The 18,626-nt window shown below is 31.6% G+C and overlaps 1 protein-coding gene across 1 annotated transcript; it reads right to left on the bottom strand.

The window, feature by feature from the left end:
* Positions 1–1,016: 1,016 nt before the first annotated feature.
* LOC126708085 (non-specific lipid transfer protein GPI-anchored 23-like) lies at positions 1,017–8,585 on the bottom strand. The gene is made up of 5 exons (XM_050407907.1): positions 8,246–8,585; positions 8,117–8,143; positions 7,262–7,746; positions 5,049–5,106; positions 1,017–1,282 (listed from the first exon to the last, which is right to left on the bottom strand). Exons 1-5 carry the CDS (start codon positions 8,583–8,585, stop codon positions 1,017–1,019), a joined length of 1,176 nt encoding a protein of 391 aa, XP_050263864.1.
* Between the last annotated feature and the right edge of the window lie 10,041 nt (positions 8,586–18,626).

Below are 18,626 nucleotides of genomic sequence, written 5' to 3'. Positions count from 1 at the left end.
ATAGTGTCTGAAGTAATCTCCCCAATCTCTACTCCACCTACAACAGTACTCCTTTTAAGGAAATACATATTCCTACGACGTGTGGCCATCATCACTACCAAGGCACCATGTTGTACCTTTAAAATTCCATTCTCCATAACAATCTTGAAACCCTTGGATTCTAATAAACCAACTGAGATGAGATTTCTTTTCAATTCAGGTATATATCGAACCTCATTCAAAAAACTAACTATTTCATCATGCAATTTCAACTTGATTTTAACTTTCCCCAAAATATCACAGGTTTGATCATTACCCATGATGATTGAACCAAGTTCTGACTCTTCCAAGTTGTAAAACCATTCCTTTTTTGGACACATATGGAAGGTGCAAGCTGAATCCAAAGCTCACTCATTTGAATGGCAAACAAATGATGAACTAGTCAATGCAAAATCAGAATCCTCATCACAATCATGTGCTACACTTACATTAGAATCCTTCTCGTCTTTGTTCAGCAACAAAGGACAATCTTTCTTCCAATGCCCCCTTTTGTGACAATAGGTACACTCATCTTTTTCAAGTTTCTTATCATTAGACATGCCCTTAACAATCAGAGCCTCAGACATCGTGTCCCTTTGAGCTTGCTTATCTTTCATACGATACTCATTATTAGTCAAAGCATTTGACACATCATCAAACTTAATTTCATCTTTTCCATACAAGAGAGTAGTAATTAGATGATCATAAGTATCTGGCAATGAATTCAATAACAAGAGAGCTTTATCCTTACTGCTAACATCAACTTCCAAATTTTGCAAATCAGCAAGTATTTTATAGTAATCATTCAAGTGCTCAAACATAGAAATACCTGCACGATATTGGAAACGGAAGAGCTTCTTCTTCAAGTAGAGACGATTCTCCACACTCTTAGTCATATACTTTTCCTCCAATTTCTTCCAAAGCTCTTTAGCATTCATCTCTCTCATAACAAAATATTTTTGATTCTTGGCCAAACACAAACGAATGGTGCCACAAGCTTATCTATTAATCTTTTCCCAATCCTTGTCTGACATTCCTTCAGGTTTGTCTTCCAAAGTAATATCCAACTCTTGTTGAACCAAGACATCCATAACTTTGCATTGCCACATGCCAAAGTTATTCATTCCATCAAATTTCTCTACTTCAAATTTGGCATTAGAAACCATTGTCCTAACCGCCAAAGGTTTTGCAGAAGTCTCTACCAAAGCTTTTCCAAAAGAATCCGCTGAAGATTTTGTAGAGGAATCACTTGACATCTTTCTCCCTAAAAATCAAATCCACAAACCAATCACCAAAATCTCTAAAGAGAACAAATCCAAACGCCTAGGTAGTGAACCTGGGCTCTGATACCAGTTTGTTGTAAAATAGCGGAAGCTCAAATTACCAAAATTTAATGTGAAAATATTTTAGGCTTGTGAAAGATCTTCAAATTAACAATAGGAATGAAGAAAATTAATCCAAAAGAATATAGACACAAAACACCAAGAATTATGTGGTTCAGCAATAGCCTACATCCATTGGCAACGACGAACAAATTTCACTATATTAAATTTGGGATAATTCAAATTAGTGTAGAGGCACTCTCACAAACCCAAATCCCAAATACACCCAAATAGCTCTCTCTCACAAACACAAAACCAAAGAACTAAAGGTTCACAAATACCAAATATCAAATACAAATTGCACACAAACCAAAGAGAGAGCCACAAATCAAATCCAAAAGTTGCAACGCACCAAGAGAGAGCAAATCACCAAACCGCAGAACCAAAACCAAGCGGTAACAAACCTCTCTCACAATTCAAAATTGCAACCCACAAATATCAAATAACCAAACGAAGAGAAAGCCTTTTTCTCATACACACTCTCATCTCTTTCTCTCTCACACCCACACTATTTTTTCCCATCTCTACAACTGCAACACCTCTCCTTATATAGAATATCAAGTCGACAAAGATGGGTCCTTGTAGCAATAGAATTGTATTCCATGCAACTTCCTTACATACACATGCAAATATTAATCCAAGCAACTTTGAGTAGAATACTTTGAGCACGTGAGGTCCAACACATCAATTCCAAATTTAATTAGATATCTAAGCCGATTGGGAATTCAACATGCTATGAAAACTACTCCTAAAATAATTAGGAAACAGAGTTGCACTTGGAATAGACTAAGTCTTGTATGTCACTTCAAAGCAATCATAATTTATGTTGAATTCAAGCCACTTACTTCACAAAGAACAAACCTTTCTTTGCTAAAAGATCTGCACAAAAGTTTCCTTCGTAATGCTAATTGCAAAGATGAGCCTCCTTAGAAAATTGGATCAATCATTTGCAATCATGGATCAATGCACAATAAGGGTGAGACATGTAACTAAGCTTTCCCTTATTATGGGAACATCGTACTTCCAAAGGATTTGGGAGTAGAAATTTGTTGATACGACTTCAACATTACTTACACTTTGAGCTTTGAGCTTATTTTCTGTCAGCTTCAAACTAAAGTGTGAATACCTCTCTGTCTCACTCTCATGTACGACAATACAAGTAACGATCAACTCATTTTATAGCTCCAAGTCTTAAAAATTTAAAATTCTCTAGTGTAGATTACAACTGTCCCACTAATTCTTCAGGCCAAGTTCTAACAGAGCATTTTAACCAGGCCCCAATATTACAAGGCATATTTTTAATGGATTTGTAAAATTTTGGGCCTGAATACTGTATCAATTGTGAGTGGACTAAATGTCAACTTAGAGCATTCTCATCAAGTTCAACAAAAATATAGTTAAAACCCGGCAAAAATGGCCCATTACCATCAATTTTCAAAATAATTTGCCCAGAAACACTGTTTCCAAACTATATAGCAATATACCACTTTTTTAAGTACTCGAGCTTGCCAAGCTCGAGTACCATGTTTTTTTAATCCACTATCGCCCCATATTCAAGGAGCCCTATAGTGGCGTTTTTAAGCCCTATAGTGACGTTTTCGGGCCCTATAGCGGCGTTTTCCTGCAAAATTTTTTTATAAGTCCCCATAACAGGTTAAGGGTCCCTATAGTGGCGTTTTTTGGCCCGAAAACGTCACTATAGGGCTTAAAAACGCCACTATAGGACTCCTTGAATATGGGGCGATAGTGGATTAAAAAAACATGGTACTCGAGCTTGCCAAGCTCGAGTACCTAAAAAAGTGGTATATTGCTATATAGTTTGGAAACAGTGTTTCTGGGCAAATTATTTTGAAAATTGATGGTAATGGGCCATTTTTGCCGTTAAAACCCACCTAAAACTCCATTAAGTTAGGCTCAACAATTTGTCCCAAACATGTACAAATGAACAATGTCTTAATGCACTTATTAAGACACTGTTCATGTTCACCAACACATCAAATAAAAACCATTTTTATTTCTTTTCTCACATGACTCTCTCTCTCTCTCTCTCTCATATGAGCAACGATCTTGATTTGGTAGTTTTTGAAACAGTGCCAAGAAATTATGGCCATGAAAGAGAAGGGAGAGACAAAAAAAATTTAAATAAAGTTGAAAAATAAACATTAAGTCTAATGTAAATTTGCAAAACTAACAAAAGTGAGATCTTTAGACCAAATTTAATTAAAACTAGATTGAGGCAAACGTGAAATACCCTTAAGTGTCCATTTGGGAATTACTTATTTCCGATAACCTATTTGCATAGCATTTATCAAAAGATATAATTTTTAGTAACTTTTATGTTAAATATGTAACAAAAAGTTAAAAACTAAGTTTATTTTGAAAAAGCTAAAAGCCAAATTATTAAAATCAAAAATCAAAAATCAAAAAGCAAAACTTTTTAAAATAATTCCACCACCGCATGCCTTTAGTGCGATGGTCACTTCAAAAGTATAAATGCTTGTGAGATGTGGAGGGTAAGAGCAGGTTCAAGTCTCCAAGAGGGAGCTTCACACACATATACACTTAAAATAAGTTAGAGTAGAATTCTATCTTATAACAAAAATAATAATAATAATAATAATAATAATAATAATTAATTAATTCCTAAACGCTGCATACGTTACAATTTTCGCCCCTCAATCCCTCAATTATGTGGTGTGTCCGATTTTAATCCCTCAATTTAAAAAGTTATAATTTCTTCTTCTTTTTTATTAAAAAGTAAACTGTCATAATAAAAGGGAAGAGTTGCATGATGTGACTGTCCTAAAATTCAAATAATACAAGATTATTTTATATCTATGCATAAAAAAGTTGCATCTAGCTGACTTAACCAAAAACTTCCAGTATAAATATTAATTTCAGCCGTCATACACTCATACCCAAATCTGTCAGCTAACTAACTGCAATATTTAGGAAAAAGTATATAGATGGTATGAGGAGAGTTTGAGAGTGTAGATGGTTTTCTCTACGAGAATTTCTAAAGCAAAATAAACAAAGTTATTCATTTTTTTCCTCAACTACGCAGAGTAATATTATATATATATATATATATATTGATAAGTAAGAAAAATATTAATTAAAAAAGATTACTTCATGCGAAAACATCACAAAGCAGTTAAATAGTACAAGAAAAGAAAAAAAAAACAGAGTAATATAATTCAAATTGGGACCAGAAAGCCCAACTTCTACCCAGTATTATAATTTTTTTTTTATGTGTAGCCATGTCTTACTCATTGCTAGGAAGAGAAGACACAATTCATAGATTCTTTTGATTGGTAAGTTACACACCGGTTGATTTTGAACCCATGATCTCGTACTGCACCTTTAGTACTTGCAAGGGGAGAAAGTGCCAATTAAGTTAAAGCTCATTTGCGACCCCATAACAAATTAATTTATATATGTCAAAAGTAAACTACCTTGTTCTTGTCTTGACAAACTTGGCCCTAGACGCCCTTTTCTCCATCTTTCCCTCTTCTTGCGAGTCTTTTCATCCTCCATGTCTCCATATTTCAGAAACAAGGATAGAATAAAATCATACCGAGTATATAATGTTATCTACTGCTTTTAAAATATAAAACAAAATCTAGGGAAGAAATGGTACCTCTGAACCTTGTGACAAGAATCCTCTAATGAAACCAAAAGATTTATATCCTCCAAATGCTGGTATCTGGAAAACAACAAGAAAGATTAACTGTGTTCTTGCAAAACCTACCTTGTTTAACTAATCAAGATATTCAAAAGGTATTCCAGTATAACACTAAATAATTTTCTCCCCCCATAAAAGTAAATATTAGTGTAACTTCAATCTATAAATGCTTAAATATGTATTTCAAGTCTTGTGAACATTATAAATACAGTTCTGTCCTTTTGGTTGGAAGATCCTCAATGCTGTTAGCGCTGTATATTTGATCAAGATATCATATCGAACATAAAAACCAGGTCAAACAATGCATAATGAAAGCCTCCATCTAGAGGTTTGTGCTGTGTATATGATCTGATGATCGCATAATGTAGACAGTCCCAGAATAATCGATAGCTGGGGACAAACAAATTCCCAAGCCAGCAAACACTACATCGACTTAAATCAAAATAAATAGATCAGAGATGATCGAGCTTTGTATCTTCTATAAACAGCATGAACACAGATTGATCATCAGAGATGTACATACAAATGAATATCAAGTGGTCAGGCATAAGGTAGTAGGGAGTATGCTAATTATATACATAGTGTCCCAGGTCGTGCCTGATCAGGCTGTACTCTTGCTCTGTAAATTGAGGTTATTTCTTTTTCTTTTTTGAGAAGTAAATTGAGGTTATTTCAACATCAAACAACAGCAACATTTGATGGGCCTCAGTAAGACAGTTAACCTCACAAAACAGTTGCTAGTATATGACAGTTACCCATACATCAACATCTGCTCAGACATGTTTATATTAAGTTTTACCTCAAGGACACAGATCGTGTCAAATGGGAGAGACAGACCAATTGCACAAATGTATATTGTTTTTCTAGTCAATAAAGATAAAATGGCAACAGTCCTTTTATTCTAATCGTTTTTTATTTTTTGCTTTTATATCAGAAAATTCTGAGTCAAATCGAGAATGTTTGTGTAAGGTGGCCCTTCCTCATTCTGAAAGCATAACACAAGCATGTGTATGTGAATTCATGTTCACTCACCCAGAAGAAAAGAAGTTCATCAGGAGCATCTCTGATAATTCATAGTACTTTAGATAGTGTTCATGCTTGTAAATTGTAAGTGCTTCGTTGTAGTTTTGTTACTCACTGTAATCTTGTTTGTATAAGTTTAATTCAGTATGATTCAAGTTCTTAGTTGTTAATCGTGCTTCATCCATTATACATTATCTTTGATCTAATTTTGATATTTAGAATGTTTACTTAGGCTATGAGATGTTTTCACTACTTTGCATAGTTTACCTTCGAACTGCTCTGTTTACAATCAGATTCAGTTGCTTGGAATCCAATGGCGCCATTTAATCTTACTTAGAAGTTTAGTTCTAGTACTTGATAATTTTTTTTTAAGGAATTAGTACTTGATAACTTAGAATCCAATTTACTTGCTTTTCATAATTTATTGTCACTTCATTTCCTCATTCAAGCGTAAAAAATCCTCTTAATTGAAACAATAATGAGAAGTTCCATTGAACAAATTAGATAATCCATCCAAGCTCTTAATCATTTAATTCAAAACTTGAAACAAAACATTGAATCACTTGTAATCATTTTGAACCCGTTAAAATTAAAAGTCCTCTCAAACAAAAATAAATAAACCTTCTTTTTTCCTCATTCTAACAACATGTTCATATATTTTCAAAGAAGACCCATAAGTCAAAGCCACTAGAAACCAAAGTGTGCTTACTTAAAAATTAGAACGAGCTGCAATCAAATTAAGGCTTAATATACTGTGCCTTGAAAAAAAAAAGTTTTGAAATCACATTATCGCAAAGCCCACAATTTCCTGGAATAAGATAATCTTACAGTTTTATATCCCAGTAATAAAAAATGCACAACAAATATTTGCTTGGAAACACAGTGACTATAGACCATGTATTTTCCTTCATATTATTGCACTGTCTCTATCTTTTGTTTTCTCAGAGGGAGATTCTTAACTCACTTCAACTTCAACGGATTCAACCGATTTATGAACAATTACTAAATTAATTCATTCCAAAAGTGCCAACAATTATAACAAATTGAAGAGACTAGTTCCAATTACACAACCTAAAAAAGCATGGAACATAATAAAAATGATGATCATATCCTACACCATGATACAGGAAAATGTAGCAATAAGCATACTAACAAGAATAACAAATGAAACTGATGTAGAATAGGTTCCAGCATGTACTACTGGGGATGAGACTGGAGGAGCTCGAGCAAACATTCCTCCTTTAGTGTTGTTGTTTGAGCATGCTGGAACTGGAGTATTTGAATTTGGTGGCACTAGAGTCGGTGGTTTTGGCAACATTGGAGGTGGAGCATTCTTTGGTGGTGATGGGATTGGAAATGTAGTCTTTGGTGAGCTTGGACTTGGACGAGCATAATCAAGTGGTGATGGGCTTGGAGGAGTTTTTTTTGGTGGGTTTGGGCTTGGAAGAGTAGGGTTTGATGGTGATGAGCTTGGAGGAGTAAACACTGGTGGGCCTGGGATTGGAGGAGTAGATTTTGGTGATGATGGGATTGGAGTAGTTGGTGAGCTTGGAGGAGTATACTCTGGAGGTGATGGGCTTGGAGTGTACTCTGATGGTGATGGGCTTGGAGCCGTTGGTGATGAATTTGGAGGGTTAACTGCATAACATCATCAACAAAAATGAGAATAATAACATTGATAATATATATATAAATATATATATATATATATTTGCCCCTAAAAAACTGTGAAGAATTGTTTAGTTTATACTTAAGATCTTGATAGGCTCAATGTGCATTAATAAAATTGTAATTTTATTATTAAGTAAAACTATCAAAACAGTAAATTAGACACTGAATTGAGACTTGGCCTTGACACCTTAAGAGTGCATTCTATTTATTTTTATTCTTTTTCAAATAACAAAAAAAAAAAAAAAAAATCATCATTAAGCTCATTAATTTTGCTCAAATTAGAAGCTAATTTTGAAATAACAATAGTGAAATTACATGGAATACAAATAGAACATACCAGGGGGTGTCATGGGAGACCCGAGAACTGCATGCAAAAATTAATAAAACCCAAACAATCCATTAAAACTCAAATAAGAAAAAAAAACTAACAAATGTTAAAATGCAAAACATGAGAGATCTCACTTACTGTCACAATCAGTAAAGGAAAGAACAGATGAGCCACAAGCAGAAGGCAAAGCAATCGCTCTTGCAATATTCAAGGTAAGACCAAGTTCACGACTACCCTTTAGGGCTACACAAATGCATTCCCGACTTATTTCCAGAACTGCTTCAAATGAGGAACAACATAAAGCATCTACCTTTGTTTGCTCACTCCCAGCACTCAAATATGGAATGCACTCAAGCACATCATATACTATGGCAGAGCAATCCGAAGCTGGTGTGGTTGATGGTGAATAATCATTGTCACCGTTTGAGACAAGAAGTAATTTATAGAAAATGGAAGCAAAGATAAAAATTCTCTTCATATTTTTTTTTTTTTGAAGGGAGGAAGAGTCACAAGTCTAGTCACTTTTTTTTTTTTTTTTTACAAGAATAAGGTTTAGTCACTTCATCCTCTTTTGTTTTTGGCTTTAAGTTTGATTTTAAATTTCATCAAGTTTGATTTTAAATCAACATATCAACAATATATAGTTACGAGTAATTTGATTATTTTTAAATTTTTTCTATTTACCTTATCTAATTTAAATTTAAACTCTTCATCTTAATTGAATATTCTTGTGGTTTCAATTTTTTTTTTTTTTTTAATATTCTTGTAACTGTCAGCAGCCTAAGATATTGGAGTATCTTGATTTATCAATCCATTGGTTTTGCACAGCGTTGAACGTTCACATTTTTGGATAGGTTTAAATTCGGTAACTAACAGCTAGGATTTGAATGATGTTGGTATCTAGTAAGACCAGGTCTATTATTTCACTAGTAATTTTAAGATTCTCAACAAGAATAGGTCTATTTCACTAGTATTTTTTCCCATATCCATATTTTAGTATTGTGAGTCTGTGACATTTTCAGGCCAACCTAATAATATTTGTCATTGTGAATAATGATTCTCTTGTACCCATTTCCTGGTGATGTAGGAGAACTTGGTTTTATTAGAACAAGAAACTTCATGAATTTTACCAAAAAAAAAAGACTTCATGAAAGTTCATGTTGCTTTGAATCCGCTAGTTCATTAGGAAATTCCGCTCATAATTTGTTATTGCTTTTATGGTGTTGTCCAAGAATAGATGTACTTCCTCCTTTAGTGGATCCTGGAAAGCGTTTAGCTCAAGCTTTGGCTTTGGAAAGCAATGCTACCATTAACACCAATTTGAAATCAATGATAGGTGATGAAGAAAAAACGAGGGAGATACCATCATTTGTAAGAATAAATTGTCCTATTCGATAATGTATCCATTTAATAACTTCATATATATTATGGTTTAATAAGATGATACATGCACTTAAAATATTGGTTAATAGAGAGGTAAGTTTCCTAAGTAACTCCAACTTTGATGGGCAAGTGGAGGACTTAGGTACAAGAAATTTGGTCCTCTCTTTACCTGTAAAAGAGACATTTAGCTACCCCATTACATACATTGAATAGTTCAAAAAAAAATAGGGTCAAAAGAAAGAAACCAATTCTATAAGAATTAAGTGCCTTTTATAGTTTATATTGAGACCTGATCTTACGAAAATTTCAACAATGGATCAAGGTAAGCTTTATAATTAATTTATGTAAATGTAAAATCATGATAATTCAATATTCTAATTTTATATTATGGTTGTTTATAATCTAACAACATACATAAAGAAAACATTTACATCATTAAGCAATCACATGTGGAGCCCGAAGCAGAGGTTGACTAAACTAATCTGTTGGAGCCCTATAGAGATTCAGTGGGAGACAACCAAGCAATAGATCAAGAAGCACAGGCCTCCAAATTGGTTACTTAGCATATGCTCTATTAAACAATTTTAAGGAAACCTTGGCAGGGAGGCTGAGAAAGCTCAACTACCCAAAAAACAGTGGTGAAGCCTGTGCTCCTCGTGTGACTGTTCTACACAAATTGATATTGGAACTTGGAAGCTGTTTTGAAACATTTCATGTAATTGTTCGGTGGTGTTAGAATGTGGATGTTGATCTGTATTTTGTGCTTCAGAAGTGTGCTGTATTTTGTTTTTGATGGGTATTTTGTTCTTGTTTAGGTGCATTGATATTGCTAGACTTGTACTATAATATTAGTTGTTGGGTTTATTGTTCTTGCAGTATTACTTGTCTGTTGTAAAATTTGTTGTATTTAATAAAATTTTCCTTGGAAATGGTTTGTCTCTCTCTTTTTTATTTTTTTACTTTTCCAATCTTTTTTTTTTTTTTAATAAAAAGTTTTGCTCTTCTAATCTAAAGAGCACATCACACGATTGAATATACTTTTGCTCATTCATAACAAATTAAAAAAGGAACAAAAATCCTCTTCTCTAAATTTAAAATAAATAAAAAAATAAAAAAACCTATGAGGAATAAAGGAGAAAGTAAAGGTTACACCTAATTCCAACATATTTCCCGATGGGCTATAATAAAAGCTGAAAACAATAGCAATCAAGTTATTAATTGGGTGTTTTTTTTTTTTTCTTCTTCTAAATATTCGGTTTTTCAAAATTATTTTGTTAAAAAGTCTTTATCGCAACTTATTTTGTCATGTGACTGTTTTTAGAATTTGTCTTTCTTAAAATTGAGTTCAAAGTAGAACTCGATTTTGTCAAAGTCAAATTCTATGCAATTCAATGATATGTGACCAATGTTGGACTCAATTTTCCTAAATTTTTGAGTTTCACGTTTCACTTAATTGCATAAAACTTGATTTTAATGAAATTGAGTTCCAAACCATGCTTTTGTCTTGTCCCACGTATTGCACCTATTTCATTATTTTTTATTTTATATCATTATTTACACCATATTCACTATTTATGATACTTTTCATAGCATGTTATCCTTAAATGATACTAGAGATACTACAAATTTTATTACTTACGTTTTACAAATTGGCATGTCACCAATCACAAAAAATAATTTCAAACGCTTATTCATTATATTTTTTAAGTAACACTAATCACATTTTTACTCCATCAGTTTGTAAATTTTTTAGTAGCTATGAATTGGTTATTTTTGTTTATTTATTTTAATAATATGAAATATATTCATATTTGCTTACCATTGTTTATTTATTTTGTTATTATTGTTGATTAATATTTTTAAGATTAATTTCACTTTTAATATCGTCTTTTAATTTTGCCCCCTCTAGACTAAAATTCTGGCTCTGTCACTATATATATATATATATATATATATGATACAATCGATCACCAACACAACAAAACACCATGGAAGCGTGGATGTCCAGGTGGTATACAATACAGCCTCTCCCTCATAGCATGTGATGCCTAAAAGTGTGTTGGACTTATATACTGTGAGGCAGTGGTTGCCTACAATTCGTTCTATAAGACTATAACATAATTTAATCTAACTGGGGCCTAAGGTTTAATAAAAAATAATAAAAGCAAAAGGGAAACAACAGAAAAGGACTCCATTTCTATGTCCCTCAAAAACACCAAAGGAGGCATTCTAGCCCCATGCTTTATAAGAGACAGCCTAATGAGGCTAAATTACAAGCAAAATAATTTGCTGCCCTAGGCACATGGACAAAAAGACCAAAGAGCAAAAAGATTCAATCAGTACTTGATGTCCAAAATAATGTCACTAATTTCCCAATAGACCTCAGCCAAGGGATAAGAGAGTTTATATCAAAGATCATTTTAGTATAAAATGCCAAATGGTGTTCCTTTTTAGAGTTCGTACTGCATAATAGAAGAATTATGTTAATAGGGACTAGAAGAGACGGGTAGTAGTTAATTTTATTCGAATTTTTGAAAAGTTTGATTGTCGGACTTGAACCCATGACAAATTGTTTAGACATATTAATGACATTAACCATCACATTAAGTTCCAAGCCTCCAACCAATAATACTCTCTCGTTTGGAGAACCTAACTATTTATTTTTTTTCTCGGGGTGTATATACTATATAATCCTTCCATCCCACTCAAACCAAATAATTATAATAAAAGATCCATAAGGATAGCTCTAAGATGTCAGCAGTTAGATAAAGGTTTTAAACTCAAAAACATATGAATATCATGAAATCTTAAAAATCACTAGCCCAATCCATGGAGTTAATTATTGTATTTTGTATTTTGTGTTTGTTTCAAGTATAATATTCATTAAGATAAATGTAAATTATTCTCATAAATAGCTTTAAGACAACTAAATCCTTAAATTATGGACTATTAATATGAAAATGAAGGAAGAAATAATAAAACACTATTTAAAACTACTACCATTGTCATTGCTGATGTCTTTATTGTTTTACCTCATTGTTGATGTCCTTGTTGATGTACATTGATAATAAATGTGTACTTAATTAATAATTTAATAGTAGCCTCAGTATTTAAATTTAAAGGGGGCAGAAATTGAACCCTCCCCAAACAGCAAACTCAAATATATATATATTTATAACATAGGGTTGAGTTGATGGCACACACTATGACAGTATATCATAAAAAAAATAAAAAAAAATAAATAAAAAATCTGGTGGGAAATCAAGTTCACGGATTGGTTGGCGCTGACCCCATGGCCCATGTTACAAAAAAAAATTGAGAATCTCATCTTGAGTCTTGAGTCTTGAGTCAGCTCACCTGATATTTTTCTAAATTGAAAGCTACGATTGATCGAACACAATAATTTGAGTGCATATTAACGTTTGTTTATTAGCACTTGATGCAACAGACACAAGCCCACTTAGGCAATTTGCCTTTACATTAAACAATTTTCAAGATACGAGATTGCTCCACTTTTTTATTTATTGTATTATTTTTTAAATGTAATAAAGAAATTGAATAAAGTAACTTTCGGGCTCTTCTGGGAAGTAGTTTATGAATTTATGAGTACAGGTTTTAACCCATTATTATTTGTGCCTTTGGTTTCCTGATCCTCGGCAGAATGTGCAATTTGTTGGCACCCAAGCCACTCCACTTTCCTAGCCTGTCCGGAATTTAGAGATTATCTCGTGGCTTACATTACATATATAAATAAAATGAAATAACAAGAATCGTGCTTTTTTTTTAATGAAATAATAGAATTTAATTTATACTGTTTTACGACAAAATACCATATGACAAGTTGTTACTAATTTTTATTTAGGCAAACTATTTATATACTTTTTTTACTATAATCAACGACTTGTTAATTATAATTTGTTGTAAAATTATTGTAAATACATTATGTCTGTACCAGTGGCGGCGTCACATGGTGTTCAAGGGGTTCAAATGAACCCCTAGACTTGTGATTTTTTTTTTTTTTTTTTTACATATAACATTTTAAAATATTTTTGTTTTGAATACCTTAAAATAAAATTTTGAACCCCCTAAAATAAGTCCAAAGAACAAATCAATTCAATACTAAAATTTATCTTGGCCTTCTTAAACAAAAAGAAAAAACCCAAAATCAAGCCAATTTGATCTAAAATCTAAGGAAAAAAAAATAGCAAGTCCAACAACAAAAATTAGTAATTTGTTGATCTTAAATCTTAGAAAAAGACAATTAAATGAGCTGTAAAGTGTAAACACTAAAATAAAATTAAGTGTGAGGCAATGGAAGTGGAGCGTGAGATAGTGGAGAATGAAGACATTTTTTTTAATGATTGTATCATGTTGCTATAAATTCTTAATAGAGTAATGTAAAAAACACAACAAAATTCTTCTTAATGAATTACAAAGACATGTAAGTTGTCACAATTGAGTTGAATTGTTAAATAAAAGAATTGAAAATAGTAAAAACAAAAACTAATAAATAATGAATTAGAGTATTCTAAGTAATAATAATTAAAATTTACTTAACAACAATAATTAATAACTTTATTATAGTAATAGAGAATAGATAATTTACAAGATTTAATCTTGGCAATAATAATTAATATCTTCATTATACTAAGAAAATATATGCCTAATGACCTTATAATTTATCTTTAATTTTCTTGCTAGATAAGGAAGTCACATATACCGCAAGATTTATCTCATACCTAAGATTTATTGTCTAAAAGGACTCGTGTTGAGTTAAAAAAAAAAAAAAATTCTTTTAGATCATACGTTACGAAATATCTCATCAATATTATCATAATGATCAAAATGAAAAAAAAATTATTTACAAAGAGGTCCTTGTCAACTTCTTTAACACGAATTTGAATGACCTCCTTAAAAAGTATTCTAGGAGCTGCCACAGGTCCATACTCTATAGTATTATTCTTTTAGAATAGTGACATATTTGTATAAAAATGCTGCATACGTGTAGTGTCACTTGGAAAATATAATTTTTTATATTTATTTATTTATTGACGTAAACAACTAAACACGCATGGGCACATATATTAATACTCAAATTGAAAGGTAAATAAAAAATAATAATAATAACAACAACAACAACTATAACAACAGTTAATATACTTAATCTCAAAGGCTTAGTCTAATGGTTTCCAAAATCTCAGGAAATCTATGAGGTCTGAATTCAATATTTTCAACCAACATTTTAGGATCATCTCCAATGAGACTTTCCTTTTAATTTATATATATATATATATATATATATATTATATATTATATGAGTGTGTGGGTGGGTGGGGGGGTTGTAACCTGGTATGTCTTGGGTTCAAAATCATATATCTATTGAATTATATATATACTCCCTCTTTTTTTGCAATGATACCTCTATAGTTGTAACCATTTTCACCAAAATCCATACATTGAGAATTATTATGATTTGCATTTCTGTCTTTAAACATCAGTTCATCACTAGTGACGTCTATCTCTCATTTTCTCTCTCTAATATAGGAAAATATATCTTAATTATATATATATATATTAATATATATATATATATATATTATATATTAATAACAATCACAAACACACAAAAAGATAAGATTATAAGAAAGAATAAATAGCACCACATGATAATGAAGAAAATGGATATTGGAATTTTATCATTATCGATGTACATGTCAAGGTTATTTGAAATACCACCATGTATCATTGACATAATGGTCACTCAATAAAGTATTAGTTTTTGTGAGGTGTGGCCATGTAAAAGGTTAATGACCAGAATTCAAGTCTCCAATAGAAAATTTCACACATACAAACCTAAATTAGATTAAAGTAAAATTCTATCTCAAATAATATATATATATATATATATATATTTGGTTTGAAATGTTATATTGTGACGTGAAATTATTCATTCTTAGCTTTTTTATATGTGAAATTTTCATCTCTTTATCCCCAATTATATAATTGGGAAATAAACTTGAAGAGTTGGCACATTTAGTTTGCACTTACAGCTTACAAATGATCATTGAGAGTTTCGTCTCACCAAATCTTTGTGGTATAGATTTCATCATTATATGTAATCCATTTGATTCAATTCATTATTAATGAGAGATTCCTCATGAGAAGTAAATCACTAAATTAAGTTTGACCTACGTTGTGATTCTTCACGTGCACTCTTTTTTAATAAAACACAAAATGGTGGAATTTCGATTTCAATCCTTTCAAAATTTGGTTTAACTTGAAATGATGCTGATCATTATATGAATTTTACGTTTTTATCCATTGATTACGCTGGTAACCAGGTCATGTGAGGGACATTATTAGTTGTGCTATTAATTTTGTTGTTCATCAATAACAATATGAAATCATTGAAATGTTGAATACTGAAAAAGGAATAACAAAGTTTTGAGATCTTAGTAGTAGTTATTATTTATGGTGACAAATACTTTTTTTGGGATGAAAGATAACAATTTCTTATGTTTCTTTAATTTGTTGCGGTGGAAATGTTTTTAATAATTTCTAGTATTTGGAATAATAATAAAAAGGCTGCGATGAATCGAAAATAATGAATTCTATATGTGGAAAACGTTTGACCTCATAAAATTGAAATTGTTATTTGTTATTGTCCAATTCCTCTAATCCCACTTTATAACTTTAAAACTTTTTATTTGTCTAATTAATTTAACGATCTAATTTTTAAAGCATTTTTTCATATCATCATATAAAATTAGGTATTAAAAAGAAGTCATTTTAATGGAACATTTGTTTTTTTAATGAAATATTCTAATGGGACATGATAATGCGAATATTTATTGTTTTTATTGATAAAAATTAAGGAGAGAGGAATATGAAAAAAAAAAATAGTATAGAAATATAGATCTTGAATTGTCTTCTTCTTCTTTTTTCTTTTTTTTTTTTTAAAAAAAAGTTTAGATGAGAAAAGGCTACCTCATACTAGAGCTAGAGCAAACCACAAGCTTTATAAATAACTTATATTGGACTTATAGATTGTCCACCAAAGAAGACTATTAATAACGAGATTCAAACCTAAATCTTTTAAGCGAAACATTCAAACCTTATCAACTGAACTAACCTCCATTAATTAAATCTCAATTAATCTCGAACGGTGGAAAACCAAAAATGGAAAGGTCGGTAGTAATAAATAATCCAGTATAATACATATGGAGGTGTAAAGCTGTCTCTAGTCTCAATTGAGTATTGAATGAAGGCACACCGGTCCTCTTGCACCTCAACAAACCACCTGTCCGCCGGTCCCCATGGGCTATTTACATTTAGCTTCAACATCATTGTCACCCACTCATTTCCATTCCATATAGTCCTAAAATACACACCAAAAAAAACACAGATTGATCTCTCACATGGCGCGGAGTCATATCAGAAAAGACATCATAATCATGTGGATCCCATCTTGAGAAAACGAGTGGGGACGTTGATATTCAATATATTCAATTTTTTTTTTAATTAATTAAGTGGTCCCCATCACTCTCGCAAGCGGCAATTCCCAACTCCCAACTCAACATCTCCAGCAGCCAATTGCAAGCCTAAAATGAAAAGAACAAATGAATCACTGAAAAATGACTCTCCCTCCCTCCCTCCCTCCCTCCCTCCACTCCAAAATGAATATCTTTCCCCAATATTTTCTTTTTCTTGTATTGTGCGAAATGGGACCCATTCCATGCAAGGCTGAGTTGAGTCCACAGATTCCTTCCCCCACACCCTCCACCATTTCTTCCTCACAGACATAGCCACTATATACTACAACCTTTTTAACCCCATCACTTTTCTTTTTACCCTATCAATTAATCCTTTTTTTTTTTTTCCTTCCCAATTCTATAACGAAAAATTCTTACTTTACTTATATTGATGAGGAAAATTCTTAATATTTCTTTAGTACGGAAAAATAGTACTTTTTTGTCTCATATTTATGATGAATTTTATTATAAATTTAATGAATAGACCCCTACTATAAATGTAAAAGGAAAGAGTATCAATCTTCGTGTTCCTTTCCGAGAGAAGGAATTTGATATCAAATGATATTATGTCAACAGTATCAAAATCTAATAAGTGTGAAACATGTCTACAAAAAATATGTAAATGTATACAACATTATAAACTATTTTTTTTTCTTCTGTTGTACTTAGTCTACAATTTTTTTTTTTTTAGATGTAATTTCAATATGTTGCTAATCCCGCAGTTTGAATCTTTTCACTCCAAAATCTCCAAACACTACTTTTTTGTTTCATATTTATGATAAATTTTACTATAAATTTAATGAGTAGACCCCCACTATAAATGTAAAATGAAAGAGTATCATTTTTCGTGTTCCTTTCCGAGAGAAGGTATTTAGTATCAAATGATATTATGTCAGCAGTATCAAAATCTAATAAGTGTGAAATATGTCTACAAAAAATATGTAAATGTGTACAACATTATAAACTATTTTTTTTCTTCTATTGTACTTAGTCTACATTTTTTTTTTTTTTAGATATAATTTCAATATGCTACTAATCCCGCAATTTGAACCCTTTCACTCCAAAATCTCCAAACACTTTGTGCATAGAGAGGTAGGACAATATAGACATATAATTATCATTCTATAATTTCACTTCAACAAAGTCCACTGCTTTTGTTTCTTTCTGTTGACCTTTTTTTTAATGAGAAATTTTGCATTCATGTGGGTGTGAGAAATAATGTAATCCTTCATTAGAAAAATAATTCATAAACCAAACAGAATTTGTTGTATGGGTTGGCCAATTTAGGTACTGAATTACTATGATTGGAACATGTTTAATCTGTCTTTTATTTTTTGATGTAACAGGTGCAACAATTAAACAATTGGAATAAAAAAGAAGGTAAGTTCTTTGAATTCCTATTTATTTCCTCCACCTTCTTCTATTCTCTCTCTAGCTCTTCTCTTTTTTGTTTTGTTTTTTTAATGCCCAATTGGCATCTCATGAATACAACCAAAAGTCATGGGGTTACATTAAAAAGAGGACCTCTTCAAAACCAGTACTATCCCACCAAAAACTTCGATGGCCCATCAATTTTCTCACTGAAAAATTATGCACCATTCACA

Source organism: Quercus robur, chromosome 12 (genome assembly GCF_932294415.1).
Source record: "Quercus robur chromosome 12, dhQueRobu3.1, whole genome shotgun sequence".
Classification (NCBI taxonomy): Eukaryota; Viridiplantae; Streptophyta; class Magnoliopsida; order Fagales; family Fagaceae; genus Quercus; species Quercus robur.
This window is presented reverse-complemented; position numbering and strand designations above follow the sequence as displayed.